This window comes from Condylura cristata, unplaced genomic scaffold (genome assembly GCF_000260355.1).
Source record: "Condylura cristata isolate star-nosed mole 26May11 unplaced genomic scaffold, ConCri1.0 scaffold00015, whole genome shotgun sequence".
Taxonomy (NCBI): domain Eukaryota; kingdom Metazoa; phylum Chordata; class Mammalia; order Eulipotyphla; family Talpidae; genus Condylura; species Condylura cristata.
This window is the reverse complement of record NW_004567116.1, coordinates 48,812,210-48,823,816: the sequence shown is the minus strand read 5'-3', so window position 1 is coordinate 48,823,816 and position 11,607 is coordinate 48,812,210. Positions and strand designations below refer to the sequence as shown.

At 35.9% G+C, this 11,607-nt stretch overlaps 1 protein-coding gene across 2 annotated transcripts in view; it reads right to left on the bottom strand.

Annotated features, from left to right (window-relative positions):
* The window catches only part of CCDC81 (coiled-coil domain containing 81), a 39,443-nt gene that overhangs the window by 6,265 nt on the left and 21,571 nt on the right, over window positions 1-11,607 (bottom strand). For both annotated transcript variants that reach the window (XM_004683271.1, XM_004683272.1), the window contains 3 exons: window positions 10,671-10,843; window positions 9,405-9,483; window positions 8,969-9,189 (listed from right to left, as the gene is read on the bottom strand). In XM_004683271.1, coding sequence (XP_004683328.1) covers window positions 8,969-9,189; window positions 9,405-9,483; window positions 10,671-10,843 — 473 coding nt within the window. The remainder of the gene's footprint in view (window positions 1-8,968; window positions 9,190-9,404; window positions 9,484-10,670; window positions 10,844-11,607) is intronic.

Below are 11,607 nucleotides of genomic sequence, written 5' to 3'. Positions count from 1 at the left end.
ATGATGTTTATATATCACAACTTTTTAATTTATTCATCTACTGGAAATAACTAGGGTGCATCTATATCTTAACTATAATAAATAATGTTGCTTTAAATGTTGTAGAATATACAGTGTTGACCATTTAATATTTTGTGAATCCATGCCCAAAAATAGAGCTGGCAGGTTGTTTGGGATTTCTATTTTTAATCTTTAAGGTAATTTTTTCACCTTTTTGGTTAAAAGTCAACTTCATCAATATAAATATAGCTACTCCTGATTTTTTAAATTTCTATTTATTTGTAGTACTGTCTTCCAGCCTTTAATTCCAAATCTGTGCTTGTATTTGTTGGTAAGATGGGTTTCTTTAAAATGCCAAAAAGGGTAGACTTTCCTTTGAAATCCATTCAACCTCTGTTATACCTTTTGACTAATGAATTCAAGCAATTTACATTTAAAATTATTATTGAGACATAGGCACATAGGACATTACCATTTTGTTATTTTTGCTGTTGTTTGTCTTTAATACTTTAGGTCATTTTATGTTCCATGTTACATATCTATGTTATTTTTATTAGTTTTTGTCTCAAGGTCCTGCTGATGTTACTATAAGATGTATGTGTGTCCCACTGGAAGATCTGGTCTCAAACGTGTCCTTTCTGATATCATTGTCACTCTCCTCCAAGTTAAATAATTTGTGTGTGTACTACTCTTTTTTGTTGTTGTTGTTCTGTTACTTTATAAAAACTCTTCTAAGATTTCCTTTATGTGCAGCTTGGTGTTGATAAATTCTTTTAGTTATTGATTTTCAGAGAAAACTCCTTACCCTTTCTGTTGCTTTGAATATTGATTTTGTAGGTTAAAGATTCCACGTTGAAAATCTACTGATATTCCCACTTCTTGCTTACACCATTTGTATTGACAAGTCTGCTAGCAATTTGCTTGGTGTTCACTTAGAGATTATCCTTTTTCTCTCGATGTTTTTAGTATTCTGTCTTTGACATTGACTTTCAACAGTTTTGTTCTAATTTGGCTTGGGGTGTGTCTCTGTTATTATTTTGTTGGAACTCTGGACCTCAATCACAATATCTGGCTCATTTCCTATATTGAGATGATGTTCAGCAATTATTCATTTAATTTTCTATCCTTTCTCTTTCTCTTCCCCTCTGTCACTCTCAAGAGATATAGACTATTTCCCTTTAGACTACCCCAAAGGGCCCTATACTATCTACATTCTTTTAATCTCCCTTCTTGCTCTACTTGTGTGTTCTCCAACATTATACTTTTGAGAACATTAATTCTTTCCATTGTTTGTTTTTTTATCTACTATTAAGGTGCTCAATTACATATTTAAGTTGGTTATACTATTTTTTAAATTCACTACTTCTAATTGAAATTGCCTCATATTTTCTCAGTCATGTTCCTGTTTTATATTATCCTTTTTTTTTTTTTAAGTTCAGTGAGTGTTGTAATAAGAGCACAAAGCATTGCCTCCAGTGAATTTCAGGGATTCAAACTTCCTACTGTTCTATGTATACCAGCATGTGTGCTGGAAATCCACAGTGAACTTCTCCTGTAGGTAAGCATCTTGATCCAACTATCTTACAGAGTCTTTTGAGCTTCTGAGTCAAGTCACTGTTTGAGCACTATATGCAGTGTTGGGTGTGGATTCCAACTGAGCCATTAGCCAGCCAGAGTGTTTTATTTTCTCTTTTATTTCCCTGTACAAAGCCTTATCTAGGGTTTTGACGCCTCTTATTAACAGGTGCTTAAACTCTGGTTGATAAGAGTTCATTTGTTGCCTTGGTTTTAGACCTGGAATATAGCAGGTGTTTTGAATATCCCAACCTCAGGCTATAAGTAGTAGCCTCCTCTGATGAGACACAGTGATCCAGCCTGATGCCCCTGACCAATTTAGGTTCCAGCTGTTCTCTATGGGAACTTCACCTCAAACCAGTAATCACAACTTTCCACACCTGCTCTATTAGTGTACTCTAAACCGGGTGCCAGCTCTGTGCACACCATTATCCAATTAAGTGTTATCTATGAACTCCCTGACGTTAGCCAAGTGTCTCTGAGTCAACAGCTGTAGGGAGTTCCAGAGAGCAGCTGTTCCTCCCTCTCATGGGTTTTACTACTTTCTGCTTCACTGCATAAACACTCTTTAATTAAAGTTTTTCCGACCCATATTTGTCAGACCATTGCTCTGGTATGTACTGTAGTTATTTGTTTTCTTTGAGGAGTTGTTTACTTAGTTCTGCTGCAATTTCACTGTGGAATTTTAAGATAAAATCTGAACATCTTCCCTCTGCCACCTTCTTGGTAGATATCAGTCACAGCTACATTTTAAATATCACCTTCCTACCCTGCCATCTTTATTCACTGGATTAGAAAAGATACTATATCTCAAGTTTATAGAAGTTGATATTCACTAAAACATCTCTTGGATGTTCAGAAGCCAAGTTCTAACAGATATAGTTAAATGTACGGTGACTTCTACTACAAACAGTGCAAAGGATGATGATTGGTGATTGAATAAGCATCACCTGAACACAGTTTACAGTGTTAAAAAAATAAAAAAAGAATTTGTTTATAAAGAGTTTTATGCCCCTCCCTAGTGGCACAACAGGTTAAAGCACAGCACTGCAAAGCTATCAGCAGCCTCTGTGCAAGAGTGGGATCCCCAGCCAGGGAGGTGACCCACATGGCAGCAGACCTCTCCTGACCCAACCACTGCTCCCCTCAGCAGTGTATTTCACTCTTTCTGCCCTCTTTGCCTCACTGCCTCACACCTCTGGCTTACATCCCAGTTCTGTATGCACAAATAAACAATTTCCCTAATAATTAGTGACACTGAGCATCTCTTATAAGCTTGTTTGGTCATTATTATGTTATTTTTTTAGGACAGATTTAAAATATCATTTTAAGAGCCAGAAAGTAAAACAACTAGCATTCTCTTAAGACTGCTGGAAAATCAAACTGCTGTACCTTTTAAGAAAATACAATCTCAGACTCTATTAATATTTAAAATTTGCTATGATCTTGATCCAGAACTACCACTTCAGAGAATTTATCTAGTATAAACAGAAGTGCTCACTGTGGCATACATATCCTAAGTTGGAATGACACTTCAGGGCATGAGCTACAGGACTCAAGTGGCTTTGAGGGGGCACCTGACCTGGACTGTGTGCCCCATGCCACCCAACATTGACAGCTGCCAGTTGTGCTTCAGAATTAATATGACAGAATAGAGAATTTCAGTCCTAGAAATCTCAAATATACAACAAACCATATGGAAAAGGAAGGTTTAGAAAAATGTAGGAATTCTATGAAAATATCAATTTAATTAGAAAAGGAAATGAAGTAGGTACTCCAGAAGGTAGAAAAAGACACTGTAAAAATAACAACAAAAGAGGTAACAGTAAATAGCCCACATGTATTAGTCATCACCCTAAATGTGAATAATCTGAGCTCACCAATTAGAAGGCACAGAATGATATATGGGTTAAAAGTTCAACCATCTATATTTTGCTTACAAGAAACTCATTTAAAACCTAAAGACAACCTGGCCCTCCCTGGTGGCGCAGCGGGTTAAAGCACTGAACTAAGAAACTAAAGCCACTTCCACATGAGTTCGATCCCCGCCTGCCGCCTGCCCCGGAGGCGACCACATGGCGAGGCAGACCTCTCTTGACCCGCCCGCTGCTCCCCTCAGCAGTGTAAATTCGTTGATCTCTCTGTTCTGCTTCCCGCTCTGTCTCTGGTGAATCCTCTCACCCTCCACATCTCTGGCCTGTACCCCAGTTCTGTACGAATAAATAAATAAATCTTAAAAAACAAAAACAAAAAAACCTAAAGACAACCTAAATACAAACTTCAAGTGAAAGTTTAAACCAAAGTACTTTAAGCCAGTAACTCAGAAAGAACAAAGATGAACACATACAGTGATCAAGACAAGACTTCATCAAGATGGTATAGCTGTCATTATTATTTATAGACTTAGGACAGGAGCACATACACAAGCATACACACCACACAAGCAACTATTAACAGGCTTAAAATAACTGACTTTATAAAAACACAGTTATTGTCAAAGATCTCTACACATCACACACACAAAGGGACAGATCATCTAGACAGAAAGTCAACCAAGAAATAAAAAAAGTATAGGACTAGATGGATTTAATAGAAATATGCAGGGCTTTCTATCCCAACAGAAATGAGTTCACATTCTTCTCAAGTGCACATGGGAACATTCATTCCCACAAATAGATCACATGCTGGAAAACAAAATATATGAAAATAGAAGTCATGTCAGGGCCCGCCTTAGTGGCGCCATGGGTTAGGACACAGCACTGCAAGTGTGAGTTTGAATTGTGGTCCTGGGCGTGATCCATGTGGTGCCACAGACCTCTCCTGTCTCACCTGCTGCTTCCCTCAGCAATGTACTTCCTCAATCCTCCTATTCTGCTCCCCACTCTGGTGAATCCTCTCACCACCCCTGCACCTCTGGCCTGTACCCCAGTTCTGTATGCATAAAAAAATAAATCTTTTTTAAAAGAATATCAACAATCCTTTCATAACAGATATGAAGCTAGAAATTAACTACAAAAGTAGCTTAGCATAAACCAAAACATGTGGAGACTCTATGGAATGTATTAAGTTTTGGGTCAACACTAAAATCAAAAAAGAAAATGGGTAGATAAGCTACTAGCTCCTAAGAATACTCTAAAAGTAATACTAAGAAGGAAGTATATAGGCAATACACTAATTCCATATTTTCTTTAAAAACCAAGAAAAATCCCATTAAACAATATTTGTAATTAATATATAACATATTTACACATAAATATAAATAACATAACTATATAAAACAACAACAAATAAAAATTAGAGCAGAAATAAATACATAGAAAAAGAATGCTCAAAAATCAGTTAAAGAAAGACTGGGTCTTCCAAAATTTTTTAAAAATTAACAAATTTGTTTGTTAAAGGGAAGGAAGCACAATGGTCTATGGTAGTCGAATATAGGTGATTTGGTGATGGGTGCACTGCAGTGGTATTATCTTATAAGAGTATCTAATATTAGCTCAATTAAAAACTAATTTCAAATTTTCACTTTAGTGGGATCATTAAACAGGCATTTTAAGAAATGTCATATCTGATGCTAAAGTATTTGCTTAATATGGTATAAAGTCCTCTTCCCACCCTGCCACCTACACACTGCCTTATGCCACCAATTATCATATTGCTTATTATGTGAATGAATCTTTGAAGACAGTGAGTTTAGTGCAAGATGAGAAAAGGGGTGATGTTACTTATCTGGGTCTATTTGACTGCAACAGCACATTTCTGGTATTCATTGCCATTCAAATGGAGAGTGCAAGTATAGGGAACTCCTTTAATAAGTTCTACTACACAGGGATTGTGTGTATACACACACACACACACACACACACACACATATACACACACACACATACATAAAGGGGTAACAGAAAGGTGAAGTGTCTTTAAAGATATTACTGAGATGTATGTCATGATGTCATGCAGAGTTTTGCCAATATTTTCTTCTATATATTTTATGGTTGCAAGTCTTATGTCCAAGTCTTTTATACATTTTGAGTTGATTTTTGTTTATGGTAGGAGGTAATAGTCTAACTTCAGGTGTTTGTATGTAGCAGCCCAGTTTTCCAAGTACCATTTATTGAACAAACTGTCCTTGTTACAGTGCATATTCTTTGCACCCTTATCCATAAATATGTGAATTTCTGTGTTTTCATTTCATTTCCATTGGTTTACTGTCTGCTTTTGTTCCATTTACCATACAGTTTTAATTATTATGGCTTGTTAGTCTAGTTTGAAGCCTGAGAGTCTGAAACCTCCATTTTCCTTCTTTTTGATCAGGGGAGCTTTAGCTATTCAAGGATTTTTGTGGTTCCATATGAATTTTGTCAGTATGTGTTCTCTGAAGAATGTCATTGAAATTTTTATTGGAATAGCAATGAATCTGTACATTGTTTTTGGTAGGATGGCCATTTAGACAATATTAATTATTACAATCCATGAGCAGGAGATCTCTTTCCATTTCTTTATGTCGTCTTCTAGTTTTTTTGACAAAGTTTTATAATATTCTTTGTGTAAGCCCTTTTCCTTTGTTAGATTTATTCACAGATATTTAAGTTTTTTAATTTGTTTCAGTTATAAAAGGGATAGCTCCCTTAATATCTTCTTCAGATTGATCATTTGATTTACAGATTTTTGTGTGTTGATTTTGTATCCTGCTTCTTTGCTAAACTGATTGCTTGCATTAGTTTTTCTGTAGAGTTTTTGTGGTTTTCTATGCATATTATGTCATCTGCAAACAGTGATAGTTTTACTTCTTTCCCTATTTGGATCCCTTGTATGTCTTTCTCTTGTTTTATTACTCTGGCTAGGATTTTGAGTACTATATTAAAAAGTGTTGAGAATGGGCCCTCCCTGGTGGCACAGCAGGTAAAAGCACAGCACTAAGAAGCTTAAGCCACTTCCACATGAGTTCGATCCCCGCCTGCCATGGAGGAGATTCACATGGCGAGGCAGACCTCTCCTGACCTGCCCGCTGCTCCCCTCAGCAGTGTATTTCGTTGATCTGCCTGTTCTGCTCCCCGCTCTGTCTCTGGTGAATCCTCTCACCCTCCACATCTCTGGCCTGTACCCCAGTTCTATATGAATAAATAAATAAATCTTAAAAAAAAAAAATGTGTTGAGAATGGACAACCTTATCTTGTTCCAGATCTTAAGGCTTTCAGCTTTTCACCATTAAGATGACATTGGCTATGAGTTTGTTGTATATGGCCTTTAATATGTTATGTTCCTTTTATCCCAAGAATTTTGAGGGCCTTCATCATAAATGGTTATCGAACTTTGTCAAATGCTTTATCACATCTACTGACATATGATTTTTATTTTTCCTTTTGTTCATGTGTTGGAGTACATTAACTGATTTTCAGATATTCAACCATCCTTGTGTCCCTGGAATAAATCCTATTTGGTCATGGTGAATTATCTTTTTGATCACTGTTGGAGCCTTCTGCATAGAATTTTTTGAGGGTTTTTGCATCAGTGTTCATTAGAGAGATTGGCCTATAATTTTTGTTTTTTGTGTTGTCTTTGGTTTTGGTATTAGTGTAATGTTGACTTCATAAAATGTATTTGATTGTATTTCTTCCTTCTCAATTTCTTGAAAGAGTTTGTGTAGAATAGGCACTAGTTCATTTCTGAATATTTGGTAGAATTCATCAGTAAAGTCATCTGGTCCTCTGCTTTTGTTTTTGAGGAGGGTTTTGATTATTTCAATTTCACTGCTTGTAATTGGTCTGTTTAGGTGTTCTATTTCTGCTTCAGCTAGCATTGGATGACTGTCTCATTCTAGGAATTTGTCCATCTCTTCTAGATTGTCAAATTTGTTTGCATGTAACTAACTGTTCATCTCTGATGATTATTTGGATTCTGCTTTGTTGTAATTTCTCCTCTTTCATTTCTGATCCTATTTATTTGTGCTTTCTTCTCCTGCTTTTTTTTTACTTCATGAACCTGGCTAGAGGTTTGTCTTTTTTTTTTTTTTTTTTTTTTTTTCAAAGAACCAACTTTTGGTTTTACTGGTCTTTTGTATTGTTTTCTTAACTTCTATTTCATTTCTATATGATTTTATTTTTTTTAAAGATTTATTTATTTATTCATACAGAACTGGGGTACAGGCCAGAGGTGCAAAGGCAGTGAGAGGATTCACCAGAGACAGAGTGAGGAGCAGAACAGGCTTTAGCGGGAGGGCCAGGGTTCTGTTATTTTAACCAACCTGCTACTCTGTATCTTTTTATTGATGAGTTTATTCCATTTACATTGAGAGTTAATATTGATACACTGGCATCTGCATTAGCCATTTCATTTGCCTTTTTGTTATTCTATTCCTTATCTTATTGTTCTTCCTATTTATTCCTCTGTTGGTTTTGATTTTAAGGTTTCTTGTAATATTTTTTTGGAGTGGGGGTTTAGTAGTAATGAGCTTCTAAAGACTGTGTGTATCTGAGAAGGTTTTAGGTTTTCCTTCATAGAAGAAGGAGAGCTTTGTGGTGTAGAGCATCCTTGGTTCGAATTTGTTGGCTTTCAGTTTGTTGAATATGTCACTCCACTGTCTTCTTGCCTGTAGTGTATCCTCAGCCAAGTTTGATGTCAGCCTAGTAGGTTATCCTTTATAGGTCATCTGTTTCTTTAACTTCATCAGTTTCATTATTTTTTTACTTGCCTTGGATCTTTAGAAATGTTACTATTTTTCTTCTCACCATAGTTTTCCTTTCATTGTGGTAATTTGGTGTTCTTCTAGGCTTCCTGTATATCTGTTTTCATTTCCATCTTCATGTTCGTGAAGTTCTCTTCAATTACCTCCTTGAATAGTTTTTTTTTTAGTTCCTTTGTCTCTTCCCTCACTTTCTGGGATTCCTATGACTCTTATATTTCCTTTCTTCATGGTATCAGATAGTCCTTTAAAGTGTTTCTTCATTCTTTTCTACTCGTACCTCTTATCTCTTTCTTTTTTGGTTCTTTTTAGTGTCTGTATCTTTGAGAGTATTGATTCATTCTTCCACTTCTTCCCTTCTATTTTCATGTCTTTTCCCTAAATTCTTGAGTTCCACCGCTAATCTCTGGATACCTCTAGTTCCTTCACTTCCTGTCTCAGTTCATTGATCATATTCTTATCTCTTTCTGCATTTTCTCTTAACTCTTTAATTGTTTTCATTATGGCCTTTTTGAATTCTTTGTTAGGTGGAGAATTTGATTTTTTTTAATTTAAAAATGAGACATAATGAAGCATGTAATGAGTTTCAAACATTGTCTTATACATAATGACTCCTTGAGGTATTTACTGTAATTATTTCTCTGCTGAGAAAGAGAAAGAAAATGAAAGAGTGGAAATGGGAGGGCAGGGGAAGAAATACCCATGGTCTCTTACTCTTTGTGTGTTTTCTGAAGCATCTGCAAGTCCTGTTTTTGGTTTATCAGTTGGTGGAGGATGACTTTCCTCTTGCGACCTGTGGCTGTCTCCATCTGGTGCCTCATGTATTCCTGTTCCCGCTTTCGCTTTTCTGCCATCAGATCGCTCTCATTCTTACCAAAGATAGGTTCAGAGGAGTCTGATTCAAACACAGGCAGCTGAGGGGGTTTGTTCTTTACCTAGACATACAAATAGTGAAAACTATGATTTTTCCAAAGAATACACTTTATGCACAATACTGCAGCGTTGTGGAGGAGTTAACAAGAGGTTCAAAAACAACCAGATAAATAACACATAAATGCATTTACAATTTGGCATTTACAATTACAATTTAGAAATATTACCATGTTATTGCAGCACTGCATAATATTTAAAATAATAATTGTTCTTTTACCTGTGTATCCAAAGCTCTCTTATAACACAGTCTTTCTTCCATCTTATCTTTTATATATCTGGCTCTTTGTGCAGCGAGTCTGGCAATTAAGAATAAAAGAAGTAGGAACACAGTGTGTTATACTGTCTTTAGTAACAGAGAGCAATATAAATATATTTGATAAGTATTAATGGGAATGAAAGCTTGGTAAAAGTGGCATTTCCTTTTGGGGACTTACATTTTAATGATAAAAGAGTAATTCAAATGAATAAACTTGTAGGCAATGTGTTTGAACAGGTTTAAGCACATTGCCCAAACTCACTACTAATAAGACAAGGTACTCCTCCCCTTGTGCTTTAAGAAAATATAGTGCTATTTCCTATAATAAATTATGATTCTGTTATGTATAATTCCCAGTGAACCCACAGGATCTATAAATGAATTTAATAGAACATTTATATTCCATAGAAATAAAATATTTTGGCTACAGAAGCTAGATTATTTACAACAAATAGGAATCTCACACTACAATAGCTCAGTAGCAGAAGTGTGACCCATTTAGGCATGTTTGAACTCTGTGACCCTGACTCTGCCTCAGGCTTGAGATGACCCAAGCAGGATCCAACCCTTATGACAGAAATTGACTGGGCTGGAACAGGGTTGAGTTTATATTATTATAAAAGGCACTTTGACAGAGATGGTTTTATCATCAGAAAACAGTAAGGGCTTGTGTCTTTGACAGAAGGAACAGCATGTGTAAAACTATTATAATCAATCATTCTTTCTTGAAAATTCAGAATTAAGACTAACATTCATCCAAGTTTCAACTGTAATAATAACAATGTTGTCTAAGAGCTGTGCATATGGACAGAGAGAAAGGGTTTTTACATGGCTTTTAGTCCCTGGCTCCAATTCTTCTGCCCCCCCCCATGCATTCATTGATCTCCATGGGACACCTCCACACATTTATAATATATCTCAGCTGGGAATGATGCTTATTCAAGACAAGACCTTTCCTCCACCTACCAATATGAGTGGTCACAAAACAATACAAAATAGTATTCTATAATTACAGAAATTACAGATGGGCAGTCATTAAATAATTATGACGATGAAGACTTCCATTCTTCAATGAAATGCTGTACTGGCTGCCATCTGGATTATTTTGCTCAGTTGATTCATCTGAGATGTTAATGAAATTGCTAACACTGATTCAATGTCACAGAAAAATATGTTTCACATGAAAATTCCAAACCCATTTTTCAGAACATGTTTAAGAGGACTTACTCCTCTGTGAGCTGCACTTGTTCTAGGCGGTCCATTAATTCTTTGTTTTGTCTCTGCTTTATTGCCTTTTCTCGTCTGTTATCCATTTGTCTCAGGAGACTTTGGGAATACTCCTCTTGCTTAAAAGCATTAATCTCAGCACTGAGTGGCCTTTTATCAAATAAGAAGGACTTCTAGAATGAAAGAGAAGCAATTTGTTTATTCTAGGATATCAAAAATCAACAAAGAATAAAGGTATTAATTCAGAAGTCTAAAACAATAAGAAAGCATTTATTAATTTGTAATATGTACCCAATCCTTGACACATTAACAGTGAGTGTTGAGGAATCTCAAACAATAACATGAGTGTGCTCAAGGACGAATCCAAGAACTGAATGATACCCCATTGCTGAAAGGGAAATGAAAGTGAACTCCATGGAGTATGCCCTGAGCTAGCATTTAGAACTTAGAATTAAGATGAAATTAAAGAGGCTTCTCAGTATAATGAAATGAACAAGAATGGAGAGGAGATGAGGAAGATATTGAACCCAAACTCACGGACCTACTCATTCTAGATACTTATGGCCCAACTGATCAAGAGCAGAGATCAGTAAATAGACATTGAATACATAAACAACACATCAGGAAGCTTAAGATAATGAAAGTGCTATAAAGTCTTTACAATTTAAATTGACTAGACTGGAATATGGCAGTTGTTGGTAGCTTGTTATACAAGGGACTTTAAGTGGAGCTGATTCTGTCATCATAAAAGAGTAGGGGCCTGTGTCTTGAGCAGAAGGAATAGCATGTGCAAAACTACTATATGGAAAATAAACTGAACATGTTTAGAAGGAAGAAAAATATCTATGTGACTGTGGAACAGCAAGCAAGAAGAAAGCACAGCAGGGAACAAATCAAACCTGGAAAATCAAGGTAAAGAGTTTAGATTTTAATTCAA